The sequence below is a fragment of the Sorghum bicolor genome, chromosome 3 (genome assembly GCF_000003195.3).
Source record: "Sorghum bicolor cultivar BTx623 chromosome 3, Sorghum_bicolor_NCBIv3, whole genome shotgun sequence".
NCBI lineage: Eukaryota > Viridiplantae > Streptophyta > Magnoliopsida > Poales > Poaceae > Sorghum > Sorghum bicolor.
This window is the reverse complement of record NC_012872.2, coordinates 54232151-54250053: the sequence shown is the minus strand read 5'-3', so window position 1 is coordinate 54250053 and position 17903 is coordinate 54232151. Positions and strand designations below refer to the sequence as shown.

General features: G+C 44.2%; 1 protein-coding gene across 1 annotated transcript; it reads left to right on the top strand.

Moving 5' to 3' along the window:
* LOC8082499 (probable leucine-rich repeat receptor-like protein kinase At1g35710) lies at window positions 6077-9860 on the top strand. The gene has a single exon (XM_002458064.2). It carries the CDS (start codon window positions 6699-6701, stop codon window positions 9645-9647), a length of 2949 nt encoding a protein of 982 aa, XP_002458109.1. The 5' UTR covers window positions 6077-6698; the 3' UTR covers window positions 9648-9860.

The window sequence follows — 17903 nt, the reverse complement described above, 5'->3', positions numbered from 1 at the left end:
CAACATCGCTTCTTCCCCATACAAGAGCTTGAACGGGGTGAACCCGGTTGCTCTTGAGACTGTTGTGTTATGAGACCACACAACTCTGGGTAGCTCGTCAACCCATTTCCCCTTTCGCAGGTTGAGTAAGGTCTTGGAGATTGCAGAGAATATTATTCTGTTTGCTCTCTCCACGGCCCCATTTGACTCTGGGTGGTAGACGGACGCGAAAGCAATTTTGGTTCCTATGTGATGGCAGAATTCCTTAAACCTGTCTGAATCAAACTGCTTTCCGTTGTCAACTGTGAGAATTCTTGGAACTCCGAATCTACAGACTATGTTCTGCCAGAAAAATTTCCTGATTGTTTCAGAGGTTATGGTTGCCAGTGGCTTAGCTTCGATCCATCTTGTGAAGTATTCGATGGCCACGACGGCAAACTTGTTTCCCCCCTGTGCAGTTGGCATCGGTCCTACCAGGTCCATTCCCCATCTCTGCAACGGCCATGATGCTGATATAAGCTGAGTTGGTGCTGAAGGTCCTGACTGAATTGGTGAGAAGGTTTGGCAGGCTTTGCATGTCTTCACTATTTCTTCAGCATCTTTGATGTGAGTTGGCCAGTAGAAGCCTTGTCTTAATGCTTTAGCAGACAATGCGCGAGGTCCAATGTGAGACCCGCACATCCCAGAGTGTATCTCTTGCAGGAGTTCTCTGCCCTCGCTTTGTGATATGCATCTCAGCAAAGGTTGGACTACGCCTTTCTTGTACAGGATCCCGTCAATGATGGTGTAATTCCTTGCTCTTGCCTCCATCCTCTTGGCTAATGCTTCGTCATCTGCGGCTGTCTTGCCTTTGAGGCAATCAGCTATTGCCTGCCTCCAATCTTCGCTTTCTGTCAGCAGGACTGAGCGAAAAGCTTTTGGCAACGATTCGGTTGCGGGTGTTGCAACAATCTGGTAGAAGGTTCCTTCTGGCAAGGGGGTGTTGTTGGCTGCTGCTTTCGCTAGTTCATCTGCCTCATAGTTCTCGGATCTTGGAATGTACTACAGAGTGAATCCCTTGAACCTTCTCTCCAGGCCCCTTACGACGGTTAGATATCTTGCCAGCTCCGTGTTGTGAGCTAGGTATTCCTTCTCCACTTGCCGTGCCACCACCTGGGAGTCTGTTTTGATGAGTAGGGTTTTTGCTCCGGAAGCCTTAGCTTTGTTCAGCCCGAGGATGAGACCTTCATACTCAGCTATGTTGTTTGTTGCTTTGAATTCGAGTCGTACAGCAAACTTTAGTTTGAGTCCAGATGGTGCGATTAGAACGGCTGCTGCTCCTGCTCCTGCTTGACCCCAGGCGCCATCTGTATACAACGTCCACGGCTGATCGACTACCTTCTCCTCTTCTTTGTTCGAAGGTGTCCAATCTGCCATGAAGTCAGCCAGGGCTTGAGATTTGATGGAGGTTCTGGGGACATAGGTGATTTCAAACTGTGACAGTTCGGCCGCCCATTTTCCTATACGTCCGGAAGCCTCTTTGTTCCTAAGGATATCACCCAATGGCTGTGAAGTGGGTACTTTAATCTCATGGCTTTGGAAGTAATGCTTGAGCTTCCTCGATGCACACAAGACCGCGTACGCGATTTTTTCTATCTCCGTGTAGTTCAACTTTGCTCCTGACAGAGCTTCGGATACGTAGTAAACGGGTCTTTGCACCGTTCCCTTACTGTCGCTTGTCTCGTGCACCAGGACACCACTGACAGCGTGCTCGGAGGCAACCACATACAGTAGTAGTGGAGTGTCTGGATCGGGCACTGTTACCACCAGGTTGGTTGCAATGTAATTCTTGAGCTGCCTGAAGGCCTCTGATTGTTCCGGACCCCATTCTGTCTTACCTTCTCCTCTTAGCACTTTGAAGATTGGAAGGCTCCGTTCTGCCGATCTTGAAATGAATCTGTTGAGAGCTGCTATTCGGCCAGTCAGCCTTTGCACTTCTTTCTTGTTTGAAGGTTCTGCCATTGACATGATTGCTTTTGTCTTGTCTGGGTTAGCTCTAATTCCTTCGGAGCTGATGATATATCCCAGCATTTTTCCCTTGCTGACCCCGAACACACACTTCTCCGGGTTAAGTTTCAGCCCGGCAGATCTAAGGTTGACAAAGATTTCCTGCAGGTCCTTGATATGGTCCTCCTTGCGCTTGCTCATGACGACAACATCGTCGACGTAGGCTATGATGTTTCTCTGTAGCTGACTTCCTAGAACCTTCCCCATCATTCTGGAGAAGGTTGCTCCAGCGTTTTTGAGACCCTCTGGCATTCTGGTGTAGCAATACGTGCCGAATGGGGTTGTGAAGCTTGCCTTTCCTTCGTCTTCTTTTTTGAGCCAAATTTGTTGGTATCCGGAGAAACAGTCCAGCAGTGAGAATCTCTGACAACCAGCTGCTTTGTCCACAGAGGTATCTATCCTTGGCAATGGGAAGGAGTCTTTGACACAAGCCTTGTTGAGATCCGTAAAATCTATGCACATTCTCATTTTGCCATTTTTCTTGGGGACCAGGACCACATTCGCCAACCATTCCGGGTACATGACTTCTCTGATGACCTTTGCGTCCAGAAGTCTTTGTACTTCTGCTTTCGCGGCTAAGGTCCTTTCTTCAGACATTTTCCTTTGTCTCTGCTTCCTCGGCCTCATTCTCGGATCGATGTCCAGCGAATGCTCTATGATGTCTCTGCTGACTCCTTGCAGGTCAGCTGCACTCCAGGCGAAGATATCTTGGTTCTTTTGCAACACGTCCAACAATTCGAGTTCCTCCTCTCTACTGAGGTTGGCGGAGATGGTGACCTTCTTATCTGGAACAGCCTCCTGCAGGGGGACACATTTCGTTTCCTCCTGATCAGCCAGGTCTGTTTTCCCCCTTGGCATGTCTGGTGGATGGGAAGCTCCATGTTGCGTAGAGTCTACGGAGTTTATGTTCCGGAAGGACTTGTAGATTGCTTTCTCTATGTTCCTTGCCTCCTTTTGACTTCCGTGAACCGTTATCACTCCGTGCAGAGCTGGGATTTTCATGCACAGGTATCCCATATGAGCGGCCGCATTGAACTTGTTCAAGAATCCTCGCCCGAATATGGCATTGTATGGGTAGTGCAGGTCTACCACATCGAAGGTGACGTACTCTGTTCTTGCGTTCTCCGTTGTGCCGAAGGATACGGGCAAGGCGACCTTTCCCAGAGCATGTATCTGCTTTCCTCCGAACCCGATCAAAGGTGACTCCGAAGGTTGGAGTTGGCTTCTACTGAGCTTCATTTGGTCAAAGGTTCCAGCAAATATTATGTCCGCGGAACTCCCTGAATCCACTAAGATCCTGCTTACTCCCCAACCCGCAACATTCGTTGTTATGACCAAGGCATCTGTGTGAGGGTAGCTTTCCAACCTCAGATCTTCCTCGGTGAAGGTTATTGGGGTTCTGGACCAATCGGTACATCTTACTGGCCCTTGAACTGCAACGTTGTTAACGAGCCGGAGGTGATCCTTCTTCTGCTTCTTTGTCTGGAACTCCATTGAGGACCCTCCAGCTATTGGTAAGATCATTCCAATCGTGGGCAGGGGTGTATGAGGGCCGATCTGATTATCGGGGTGGGGTTCGATTTTCGGTGGAGGTGGAGCCTGGACTAACTGTAGCTGGTTTGGGGGAGGAGGCAGTGACTGCTGGTGGAGTTGCGGGGTTTCGATGTATGTAATCTGTGGAGGTCGTGGAGGAACATAGGTTGGTGGAAGGTTGTGGTCCGCGGTTTGCTGGGCTGGGCGCCAAGCTGGTAGGAATCTGGGATAGTAAGCGGAGGCTAGCGCGCTTGGCTGAATTGGAGCTGGGTGTTGCTGGCTTGAACCTCCGACATATGAATGGTAGAAGGTTTGAGGGAATGTGTGATTTACCTCCCGAGGTTGAGCAACTAGTGTCGGAGGTTGCGGAGCTGACCTGCTCTTGATCCTCTCCTGAGTTTCCTTTGCATCCGGGCAATCTCTGGTGGAGTGACCCTTCTCCTCTCCATGGAAGAAACAATACTGCTTCCGTGGCCGCTGATTTTGATTTTTTTGCCATCCCGCATTTCGACCCCCTCTTCCAGCTTGATTGGGTCTGCGTTCCGGGTCTCACGTTTCCGCCGGTGGACGGTTATGTTCCGGCCTGTCATTCCTTGGTTGCTCAATATTCATCATCTGTCCCCCAGCCTCTCGCTGTGGCCGGTGCTTGTCATGGCTAGGGTTCTTCTTCTGCGAGTTGCTGTCATTGCTCTGCCTCTTCTGAGAGTTTTGGTCTTCCAACCTCTTGCGGTAGTCGTTGTCTGACCTGCAATATTTCTCGAACTCATGGTACAGCTCGTGCATGGATGCTGGTTTCTCTCTGGCCAAGTGAGCTGCGAAAGGTCCTATGCGGAGACCTTTGATGGCCGCTTCAATGGCAACCTCTTCCGGCACGCCGGGTGCTTTGGCCTTGGTCTGCACGAACCTTTGGAAGTATTCCCGCAGTGCCTCTCCCTGACTTTGGCGACACTGGAACAGGTCCGTAGAGGTTAGTGATTCAACTGCGAACCCCTGGAAATTCGCCAAGATCTTGTCTCGAAGGTTCTCCCATGAATAGATCGACCCGGGCCTAAGCATCGAGTACCATACCAAGGCATCTCCTTCGGCCGCGATCACAAAGGACTTAGCCATCACAGATTCATTCCCTCCGGCTGAGGCCACGGCTGCCTCGAAACTCATCAGGAATTGGCGGGGGTCAACCTTTCCGTTGAACTTAGGGAGCGTGATCGGTTTGTAGGTTGTTGGCCAAGGCGAGGTCTGCAATCCTTCGGACAGAGGGGAACGAAGGTCCAACGTGCTCCGCAGCATGCCACCGTAGTTTGCCGGTTGCACATCTAATGTTGGGCCGGCGCTGGGCAGAACAGCGGGCTGGATCGTCGGCTGAGGTGGAGGTTGCATGCTAAGGATTTCTGCCTGCAGGATTGAAAGCTGCTGCCTGATCTCGGCTGCTTGCGTCGCGGCTACCGCTGCCTCTTGGCTGGCGGCGTAGGCGGCAGCGATTCGGTCTCGCTCTTGCTGAAGGTTCTGCAATTGCGTTTGCAGCTGCTGGAGCTCTTGCGTTGCCGTGGGTTGCGCCGGGCCTGCGGCGGGAGGAGGTTCCTGGCGTGTTTCCGGCTGCACGTTCTCTGGCTGCTCGCCCTCAGAACCTTCTCCCTCCACGGTCGCGTACGTGCTCCGCACGGCCCTCCTCGGCCTTCCTCTCCTGGAGGGTTCTGCCCGAGGTCTTGTGGTGCTTGTTCTCTTCCCAGCCATCGCAGGTTATCCTTCGAGCCCCACGGTGGGCGCCAATGTTGGGAAAATGCTCTCCGCACTTCCCAGCAATACGGTGGATCGAGAACCTTCTCACTCGGTACCGTGAGAGGTTTGAGCGCTAGCGAGCAGTGAACTCAACAGTAGGTGAATACAGTGAATGCTCTCTCTCTTTATTAATGACGGCATCACGCCTCTTATATAGGGCCTGGAAACCGACCTAATGACGTTTACATAAATACCCCGTGACGGTGGGGGGATATTCCGGTATATTCTTACATCACAGTCTACTGACCCTAAGTCACCTGCGTAATTTCACATTGCAAGCCCTTCGTTTATCCTCTGTCTGGGGCTTCAGCTGGTCGGAGGCTTGGATCCTCCGCCCAATTGCGGATCCTTCAACGCTTCAGTGTCGGAGGTTCCTCTGCCTGGCTGGGCCGGAGGTTGCTCGACCCGGCCACCCCGGGAGTTCCTCCTTAGCCTGGTCGAGTCGGAGGTCCCTCGGCCTGGCAGCGTTCTCCCGCCGTCCTCCGACCCGGGAGGGTCGGAGGTTCCCCCCTTTCCTTGCTCGTGGACCTCCGCCGGTGTCTCAGTCCCTGCACACACTTAGCACGACCAGACGAGTCGTCAACATTAGTATTTTCCGATGAAGGATATCCTCCGACGCCTGAAGGATATCCTCCGACGCTTCAGGCGTCGGAGGTTCCTCGGGTGAAGGATAACCTTCGACGCTACCAGGGGGAAGGATGCAGCTGTTCCCCAACAACTTTGTATTTAATCATCTCGGGTTGAGCATACATGAGGAGCCACATGCAAAGAACAACCAATAAACAACAAAGAGACAATAAATACAGACAAATGGTGGGTAATGAGCAGCAAAAGGACAATAAATATAGTCAAGTTCCAAACTAATATGAAAGAGATTTTGAATAAAAATTTTTAATTTAGATGGAGATAAATGAATGGAGGGAGTACTTAATCAAGTGGCAACAACGTCCATAATAATAACAATAATGATGATGATAACAATAATAATATTGATAACTAATAAATAAAATTAATAAAAAAGGTGCTTGCATTGGTCAATTTAGGCCCTATCAATAAATAGCATGGACATCCGTTTAATCTTCTCAAAAAGAAAGAAATTATTTGATGAAAAACATAACATAAAGAAATTTTGGCCTTACGAATATATGGCCTAGAATAGCACCGGCAATCTTTCAATTTTTGGACTATGACTTTGACTGGCAGGAGCTAGGAAATTGCTTCTCCAATCTTTTCATGACACACCAGTCACTCAGAGGACATCAATCACATAAAGGTAGATTAACTTGTTATATTACTTCAGACCAAAGCGCTCCTCGCAAAGAAGAACAGATAGATCCAAAGCAAAGCAAAGCAAGAATCTTTTCATGGCCAGGCTTGACATCTCCGGCATCCAGATAGCCATAACCCTGCTCGTTTTTACCCACATCAAGAGCTCCACAGAGGCATCTACCCACACAAATAATACATTCAAGAGGTGCATAGCCCATGAACGGTCAGCTCTCCTCGCCTTCAGAGCTGGCCTTTCAGACCCTGCAAACCGCCTGTCATCATGGGGGGAGGGAGATAACTGTTGCAAATGGAAGGGCGTCCAATGCAGTAACACAACAGGTCATGTTGTTAAGCTCGATCTACAAGGCCCGGACTACTACAACTGTGTTAAGCAGGTGCTTGGAGGTAACATAAGCTCCTCACTTGTTGCTTTGCAGCACTTGCAGTATCTCGACCTTAGCTGCAACCGGTTCAGCATGGTGAAAATACCTGAGTTCCTGGGCTCTTTACATGAATTGAGATATCTCGACCTGTCGATGTCCAGCTTAGTTGGAAGGATACCACCACAGCTCGGTAACCTCTCCAACTTGCGTTACATGAATCTTGATTCCATTTTTGGTGACACGCACTCCACTGATATCACCTGGCTGTCACGGTTATCATCCCTTGAGCACCTCGACATGAGCTGGGTGAACCTCAGTACCATCACCAACTGGGTTTCCGTCGTGAACATGCTTCCTTCTCTTGTGAGTCTTGATCTTTCTTTCTGTGACCTTAGCACCTGCCCAGATTCTCTTTCGGATTCAAATCTGACATCTCTTGAATCTCTCAGCATTTCGGCTAACCGTTTCCACAAGCATATCGCACCCAACTGGTTTTGGTATTTAACTAGCCTCAAGCAACTTGATGTCTCATTCAATCACTTGCATGGTCCATTTCCGTATGAGTTAGGGAATATGACCTCCATGGTGCGACTTGATTTATCAGGAAATGACCTTGTGGGCATGATACCTTCAAACTTGAAAAATCTTTGTAGTCTGGAAGAGTTATTTTTGTCTAACAACATCAATGGTAGTATAGCAGAATTTTTCAAACGTTTACCAAGTTGTTCATGGAACAAATTGAAAACATTGGTTGTACACTTCAGCAATCTGACAGGAAACCTACCAGCCAAATTAGAAACCTTCAGAAATTTGGCATGGCTTGATCTTGGTGATAACAAGCTCACTGGTTCCATGCCACTGTGGGTAGGACAGCTCACGTATCTAACTGACTTGGACCTAAGCTCCAACAACCTCACCGGTCCCGTGCCACTGTCGATAGGACAGCTCACAAATCTAAGAGAGTTAGACCTAAGCTCCAATAACCTAGACGGTGACTTGCATGAAGGGCATTTGTCAGGGCTAGTAAACTTGGACAGCGTGTCTCTGTCTGACAACTCCATAGCCATCAGAGTGAACTCGACTTGGGTTCCTCCCTTTAATCTTACAGTGCTTGAACTTCGGTCATGCATCTTGGGGCCTAAATTTCCAACTTGGCTCAGATGGCAAACAAATATGTACAGTCTCGATATCTCAAACACAAGCATATCTGACATGGTTCCAGATTGGTTCTGGACAATGGCTTCTTCGGTTTACTATCTGAACATGAGAAGAAATCAAATTAGTGGTTTTCTATCACCTCAAATGGAACTTATGAGAGCTTCTGCAATGGATCTAAGTTCTAACCAGTTCAGTGGTCCAATACCTAAGCTCCCTATTAATATAACTGAACTGGATCTTAGTAGAAACAATTTATATGGTCCACTGCCAATGGATTTTAGAGCGCCCAGGCTTGCAACACTTTTTCTATATAACAACTCCATTTCTGGCACTGTCCCATCTTCATTTTGCAAGCTGCAGTTGCTATATTTCTTAGATATCTCAAGTAATAATCTCACTGGATCGCTTCCTGATTGCCTGGGCTATGAATACACAACAAACATGACAAGTTTGCATATTCGTACTCTAAGCTTAAGAAATAACCACCTCTCTGGTGAATTTCCATTATTTCTCCGAAACTGCCAGGAACTCATATTCCTTGATCTGTCAGATAATCAATTCCTTGGGACTTTACCGTCATGGATTGGGGATAAGCTACCATCCTTGACTTTCTTGCGGTTAAGGCATAATATGTTTTGCGGTCACATTCCAGTGGAATTGGCGAATCTGATTAATCTTCAGTATTTGGACTTTGCCTACAATAACTTCTCAGGTGTCATACCAAAATCTATTGTCAACTGGAAGAGGATGACACTAACAGCAACAGGTGACAACGACCATGACTATGAAGATCCACTGGCTTCTGGAATGCTAATTGATTCAATTGAAATGATGGATTATAATGACAGTTTTACTGTAGTCACAAAAGGTCAAGAGCAGCTATACACAGGAGAAATAATTTATATGGTGAATCTGGATTTATCTTGTAACAATCTTACTGGTGAGATACCTGAAGAGATCTGCACTCTTGTTGCACTGAATAATTTGAATTTGTCATGGAATGCCTTAAGTGGAGAAATTCCAAGAAAAGTTGGTGACTTGGCACAAGTAGAATCCCTCGACCTATCACACAATGAGCTATCCGGTGAAATCCCCACAAGCTTATCAGCTCTCACATATTTGAGCCACTTGAACCTGTCATACAACAATCTATCAGGAAAGATACCATCTGGAAATCAGCTGCAAGTGCTCGATGGTCAGGCATCAATCTATGTTGGCAACCCAGGTCTCTGCGGTCCTCCTCTCACAAAGAAATGTCCTGAAACTAACTTGGTCCCTGCTGCTCCAGAAGATCACAAGGATGGAAGCGACAATGTTTTCCTTTTCCTTGGCATGAGTTCCGGATTTGTGATAGGGCTCTGGACAGTCTTCTGCATCCTATTGTTCAAGACCAAATGGAGAATTGCTTGCTTCACATTCTATGATACATTGTATGACTGGGTTTACGTGCAAGCAGTTGTTGGCTTGGCCTCTCTGACAAGAAAAATGGATACCAAGAGTTGATATCAGAATCTGCTACTCATTTCGTTGCTCCTTACTTGATGTTGTGATTTTAAATTATGTAATCTACATTTATTGTTCAAAAAAGTAAGTGTGTTTATATAAATTAGAAATGATCCGTGGGAGTGTTGTATGGCTTCACCTTTGGCATGTTCATGGTTCATGCTTTGAATTAACTAATCTACTAGAAAGACAGATGAGGCTTTGCCACGCCCTCCGTTGAGCAGACCAGCTGCACAACCAGGGGCGAAGCCACCTCAAAACTAACCCTGGTGCACACTCTATCAAACATAAAGGAATGTATAAAATTTGAAAGAAAATATATGGAAAATTTAAGGCAGGTATTAACAAACTATTATTTTACCATGGTGGACGTGCACCAGGGAAAGCCAACGTGGCTTCGCCCCTGTGCACAACCCATTGTATTTGTACATTGTAAACGAATGCAGCTGTTGATTCGGAACCATGTTGTTCACGCGTATAAACAACTGCATTATGAGATATACTTTTGAGAATTCCTTGATGCTATGGCAAAACAAAATCAATTGTAGATGAGCATAAACAAGGTCTGATAATTGGATACGTTGGAAATCATTGGAGTGCATTTTTAGTTTGAGGTACAGAAACCATAAGGTCTGTCTTACCATTGCTCCATTCTGATAGATAAAATTATTTGTAACTGGGTCCTTCTGGATTGTATGAGCAAGACCAATAGCACTACTCCTACATCTAGTGGTATAGACTCTTGTTCAAGTAACAATGATAATATGCTTCATAAGCTCCACCAGTTTCTCAGATCAAACATATAAGAATGTCTTCTCTGATCTGTAAATTTGCATCCAGTCAATACTAAGATGTGAACATTTCATATTAGCTACAACATCTGGTTGCATACAGTGCTTACCAAAAACAATATCTGATGGCTAAAAAGGGGCACTGAAGTATATTGGATGTCTCCTCTAATCTACATTTGCATTATACATTCAGTACTGAGATGTGAGCAATTCATATTAGCTACAACATCTGGTTGCATAGAATGCTTACCAAAAAACATCGTGATGGCTAAAAAGGGACACTGAATATGTGTGATCCAACACTAATTGTCTTGGTGACTTTGGTGGGCTATATCAAAATGCTGGAAAGCAGCATGCCTTTGTGAATTGAAACAATTGCTAATCCAAATCGACTCACACAATAACTAATTTCCAGAAATCAAATCTTGTGAAACATGCAGATTTCGTTCCAAAGAATCATGTAACTTGCATGTCTTGCATAGAGAACTTTGCAAAATCTATCAGGTGCATCAATGTTTAGCATGTAAACCTTTTAACAGAAAATTAGAGTGAGCGGGACATTTTGTCGAACACATTGCAGGCAGTGGTGGAGGCAACACCAGCTAATGTCCTTGCAGCTGTTGATGGACGGCACAAAGGCTGTAGGCTGTGGCTGGAGCTACATCTTCGGCGTCGCGTCGTGGACTCGAGGTGAGGATGGAGTACCCAGTATAGCAGCATGGACTCGCCGACGGTTACAGGACCAGCAGAGGCGCGGTGGCAACTAAGGTCGGATGCCCCGGTCGCCAGTGCCGCCGTCGTAGATGCGCTGGACACCGCCGCCTCCGGCCACTGCGGCCAGACCCAGCCCTGCAGCAGTAGCAGCAGCACAGCAGAAATCTGCTACCTGAAGACGAAGAGGCGCTCATCTCTGTAGCCACAAATTTTTTTTTGAGAGAGAGATGTAGCATTAAAAGATTTAGGAAAACTTCACACCATTTTGCATTAAAAGGTTTGGAAGAACTTCGCTACGTCAAGTAAGGCCTTGTTTAGATCACTCCAAAATTCAAAAACTTTTCAAAATTTGCCGTCACATCGAATCTTGCGGCACATGCATCGAGCACAAAACGTAGAAGAAAACAAAAACTAATTGTATAGTTTGTCTGTAATTTATGAGACAATTTTTTTAAACCTATTTAGTCTATAGTTGGATAATAATTATTAAATATGAACGAAAGTGCTATTAGTATAAAATCAAAACAAGGCTAAATAGGAATGACGGATTGCAAGCCAGTAAGTACTCCATTGTCACGGGTAAGAAGTTACAGTTCCTTTTCGGATTATAAATCATTTTATTTTTTTAGTTCATCCATTTTACTATGTATTTAAATATATTATTTATAGATGTATTAGAAAAATCAAAACCACTTACAATTTAGAATAGAGGGAATACTTTTTAAGGATATATCATTTGAGTCTGAGCTATGCTACACAGTATAGGAGCATAGTTGGCGATCTCCAATATTTGACTCTTACTAACCTGATATTACTTTTTCTAGAAATAAAGTTTGTCAGTTTTTACATGCACTAACAACGGTACATTGGGTTGTTGTAAAAAGAATTTTGAGATACCTAAAGCAATCAATTGAAGTTGGATTGAAAATTAGCTAATGCAAGTCTTTTGCTTGTCAGCGCTTTCTTAGATGTTATTCTCTAGATGACATGATCTGTTCAGGCACGGAAACACACACCTACACAACACACGCACACCACACACACACCACACGTGCACTACTCGACCTACAACTACACATAGATAATAATCGCGTCCTTCTTAAGATCATTGAGACCATCATGACATCGTAGATGACAGGCACATCGTATTCCTATTGTGGCTCCACATGATAGAGAGGTTGCGGGCAGAGCTCGAACTCATGACCAGTGGCCTCCATAGCTGGAGAGCTCACCAACCGTTCCTCAGATGACAAAAGATCTATTGGAGGCTTTGTTGTTTTTTTAGGAACAAATCTGATTTCATGAAGTGCACGAAAACAAGCAATCTTGAACTTTTTTAAAAAAAAAAAAACTAAACAAGGCCATGGTCTATAGTTGCAACTTGGAAGAATTTCAACAACTTCCAGCTGGTCATACAAAATAGTACCGACACCTTAATATGATTGGAATCGACCTTTAATTTACCCTCGATCCCAAAAAGGGCGGCGTGAATTCAACTAAATGACTATTTATATTATGTGAAATGTCTGGAAGGAGGGTAATGCCGAATCTTTGACAACAAATACTCCACAGCACTTCAGGTGGCTGGCCGAGCCAAGAAAGACTTGAAGCAATCTTTTAATAGACGAATCTTGTACCAGATACTCTCTCCTCTCATTTGGCCACGTCACTCTGTATTTTGCACCGTACGATCTTTATCGAACCATCGAAACTGTCTCGGCTCTGGCTAGCGGCCATGTGAGTTACCGATGGCTCAAGAAGCTTGTTCGGTCGTTGGGCTCGTTGTGTTCGCTCTAGCGTGAATGACTTCAGAAGGGAGTACAGTGCTGGCGCGACCTTGTACCAGATACTCGAGCACGGAAATTGCGAGCCACACGCAGCGGCCTGGAGCGGATTGTTGCAAGTGTAGTCAGGATAAGCTAGCTAGCTGTTATGTTTGAACTTTTGAACGTAATTATGTCTTTAGTTTCCTTATTTGTTTCTCAATTATTTTTCTAGATTTCTAAATCCCATATAATTTATAGAAGAATAGTAGACACTGTCTAGAACATATAATCCCATTTGATGTCTTAGCCGGCCTCTACTATGTGATATCAGAATTTAGAACTAGTATTAATTTATAAATAGTCATTGAGGTTTTATACTTGCTGTTTAATTCCACAGAAAGGGTATTTTTGCGAAAACCGATTAGGGCAGTCCCAAATGCTAGAAACTATATATGGAAATCATAGTTCTGATAGATAATTTATATAGAATAATTTTTTATCCAATCACATGCATTCTCTCTTCGTTCTGCACCAATCTCAACCCTTCATGTATTGGATCTCGTCCCTTCGTGTATTGGATCTCGTGTAGACATGGTTTCTAACTTAAACCCGGTTTCCATGATTTTTGCTCTTTCTTCAATAATTGTCTTGCCACATTAGTAAAACATTTAAATGACAGTATATGTCACACCCCAAAATTTTTGATTTTGGGTATATCTTCCATCAATCGATCTATTAAAATTTCTCGGGAGTTTTCTAGTTTTTTTTTCTGAAATTCTTTTCCACTTTCCTATGAGCATAATCTAATTTTAAAATACTTTTAGATATCTTTTCATGAGTTATAAATATTTTATTTGGGTTCCTCGTGTTCTAAAATATCTCTAAAAATTTTCTCATAATTTTTGGAGCCTTCGGAGTATTTTTTGACCTTAAAAATCAATTCTGGACTTTCTAAAATTATTTTTATTCACGAAATTAATTAATTCCGAAATTAATAAAATATCTCGTTTTTCCATCAACCCAAAACCCTAACACTATATATATGTCGGCATAGGCCTTGACTCGCTGATTCCGAAAGTACAACCGCTCTTCTGAGCCGCCACTTCTATCTAAAGCCGAAGTTTCGAAACCTAGAGCTCCGGCGAACTTCCGACGAAGGTTCGGCGAGCTTTTCCGGCCACGTTCCTCATCTCTGGCGAGTTCCGCTTCCACCTCGAGGTTCGTTTCGTCATTCTCTACACCGGCATGTCTTTCGTTGTACGAATCCATATTAGTTTTATGGTTCCTAACCTTCTATCGCTTTTCCGACGAGATTCCGGGATAAACTCCATTGACGACCACAAAGCTCCTTCGTTCCGACCGTCCTGGCCCTTGGCTGCGTCACGGCCAAACTGCGCCGCCAAGCCGAGTCCTGTGGTTTGCGTGGCCTCTCTCGCACGCTGCTTGCAGCTGCCATAGGCGCCACCGTTGATCGCGTGGCCGGCTCTGTGCAGCCCGTGGAGGTAGGCTGCCGTGAAGACTCCTAGCCTAGCCCGTCGTGGGTGCGTGCCCAGCGCCGTCTACGGCCGGTTGGCAGGCCAGCGCAGAGGCCATCCTCCTCTCGTGCAATTGGTGCAGCAGCATCAGCACTCAACCATGGCCAGGGCCACATCCAGATGGAAACGACGACCAAGGTACAAGATAAGGTTATTACGGTTTTGCCACTGCTCGTTTAATCTGTGTCGTTCATTCGTTTTACGACCGATTTGAGTGGTTTAAGCTGCATTAGATTCATATCGACGGATTCTACATAGTAGTATACATATTTATTATGTAACTCAATTCTGAATTTATTGATTTAAATATAATTTATTTAATATTTAATTAATAGCTTCCTAATAAAAATTAATCTAGGGTTATAATTCTGTTTTTGGTTGCGTTGTGACCACACCAACTTTAAGTTATGAGTTAGTAACAATATTTGTCATGTTATGAGTTTATAAATTTAATTAATCATATTAATTTGATTCATGCTTATATATGTCTTATTGAATTAAAAGTGGCTTAGGTTCATAATTTCAATCTTTATAAATAAATAAATCAATCAATAAGTGTTAATACAATTAATGACAACTTAAATATTTCTTAACTATAGTGGTTTAGCTAAACATGAAATGTGTAGCTGATATGATTAATATTTATCCCCTGTCTTTTAATTTATTAACAATAACTTAAGTTTATAGCTCTCGTATTTCATAAATAAATGTTAATATGATTAATACCAACATTAATGTCTGTGAAAATATGATCTGCTTAGATAAACCTTGAAACATGATTATTCAATTAGTTGCTCTCACTTGCTTTATGATTTCTAAATTACAAATACTTAAATAGATTAAATTCTATATGTAATTATTTATAATTAAAATGTAATTAAGTTTTAACTCCGACTTTGTAACTAATCCAATTTGATTAATTCCACTTTAGGATGTTTCTCTAAAATATCTATCACCTTGTTTCACTGAAATAAAATAAATACGCTCCGTAGTCTTTTATCTCTTCTTGTAGGCGGTCACGATAGTCGTATCCTTTGTAACGATAGTTCCGTTATGAGCGTTTCTTATGACCTTGTAGCATTAGCTATCTTTTAGTACGCTCTTTTATCTTGTATGGTGTATTGTTCTTAGTTGTTCTGTTTGCTGCTTGTATGTTTGCCTATGTGTGGTGCTTGATACGAATAGACAAGAACTGTTTGTGGACGCGGAAGATTAGAAGATGATGACCAAAAGCTGATGGTGTGAGAATTGAGCAAGTGTTTAAGGCAAGTATAACTGGATCATCCTTGTTACCTATTCACTTATAACTACACATATATATCATATGCATGCTATCACCTTGTCGACCTTAGAAAAATCATAGATGATTGTTACCTGTATTTCTTGCTACCTACTTGTTATGCATTTGGTGTAGATGAGCTAGTGCTTGATATAATCCATGATCTTGTAAGATGATTAATAGCTATGCAATGAACGTTATAAGATGACAAATAACTATATGAGATCTTGTCTGTAAGTGATCACCGGGACAACAGTGCAACCATGAGGGCTATAATGGCTCTGGCTTTAGCCCAGTATGGAGACCTTTTCTAGCTTGTTAGTGGTTACCCGAAAGGGCGCTAGAGGGGCTGAACCGACACGGGTATAGTGCGAGCCCCTGTCCCTATGTGTATAGGCTGCGCGTCATTGTGCCATTCGGAAGGGGGTATCTATATCTGCTCGCAAAGGAAACCTTGCGGCCCTAACATGTTAGACGAACTTTTGAAAGGCTTCATAGTCATCCCTGCCGACCTCCCTAGGAAGGGGGTTAAGAGATTAGCTACCTCGGGCGAAAGGGTAAATCATAACTCATGGGTAAAGATGTACAACCTCTACAGAGTGTTAAAACTAGTATACTAGCCGTGCTCACGGTTATGAGCGGCCTTGGGGGTTCTTGCTGCGACGACGATGAGCTTATTAAGTTGTTATGTTCATTTGATTATCGTTTATGCTATGAATTAATTATGCTTACACTTGATCATGGGATTAATGGATTATTTATGCCACCTTGACATTTGCTACTTAATTATGAATATGCTATCCACTATTAAAAGCTAAATGCAGTCAAACCAGTGTCAGCTACTTGAGCCTCATGAACCCCTGGTTATACTTGTTGAGTACGATATGTGCTCACTCTTGCTATTTCCCACCACTCCAGTCCACTAGAAAGAGTTGATTAGAAGGATGGAGTCATGAAGGATGTTCTCAGGATACAAGGAGTGCTAGGCATATGTTACCCCAGTCAACCGTCCCTGTGAAGATTGAGCCTAAAGATTAGTTATCATTCCGCGATACTCTGATGTAAGTGTCTATTATATGTATGTTTTCGCTATATAACATTGTTTTCTGATACTATTCCTTTCTGTTGTTATATGTGTGGACTTCCTGGGCACACATATGGCTTGCTTGGTTTTGTTCTCTAAAACCGGGTGTGACAGTATAATTAATGTAGATAGAAACTATAGTAGTTTCTACATTGAAAGTGCCCTTACAGACACATACGCTCACATAAAAGAGTGCATACTTTGGGATTAACAGACACGTCGCCTACCAGTCTATCACTGAACGAGTGCATACCCACCCCCTATGAACACACACGCTCATATCCTACCTTTATGAGATTGACGAGGTCATCATAGACATCTCGCTGTCGATGGCCACGTCGCTTACCACTGAACAAGTGCATGCTCACCCCTATCAACACACGCACGCACACCATACCTCTATCAGATTAACAAAAACTACTACAGAAACGAACTTCCGTGACGTTGCTACTATTCACTCCGTGGCGGGCGTTTTTTTTTTGTCCGCTGCGGTAAATCTCATGATTTACCGCGACGGACACTTTTAATTAACCGCGACGGACACTTTTGCCCGTTGCGGTAAATCGATTTACCGCAGCGGGCATCTTAATATGTCTGTCACGGAAAATATATATTTTTTGTGGCGGACGTTTTAAGATGCCCACTACTAGGGATGAAAACGGTACGGATATTTTATTCGAGACCGAATTCGTTTAGAGAGGTTCAAATCTATCCGTATCCGAGTCCGAATATTCAACATCCGGTACCGTATCCGTATCCGAATATTTAAATCGTATATTTATGATGTCGACATCCAATCGTATCTTATCCGACATGATTGACATTATCCGTATTCGAATCCGAATCCGACCAAAAATATGAAAACAAATATAATATCGGTGATATCCGTCCATATCCGATCCGTTTTCATCCCTACCCACTACGGTAAATCGATTTACCGCAGCGGGCATCTTAAAACGTCCGCCACGAAAAATATATATTTTCCGTGACGGACATATTAAGATGCCCGCTGCGGTAAATTGATTTACCGCAGCGGGCAACCTATCATGCCCGTCACAGTAAATTTCGAAGCTCAAATAACCCACCA

Bases quoted from the DNA above. Each gene is read 5' to 3' on its own strand.
- LOC8082499 (XM_002458064.2), top strand. From the start codon at position 6,699: ATGGCCAGGCTTGACATCTCCGGCATCCAGATAGCCATAACCCTGCTC.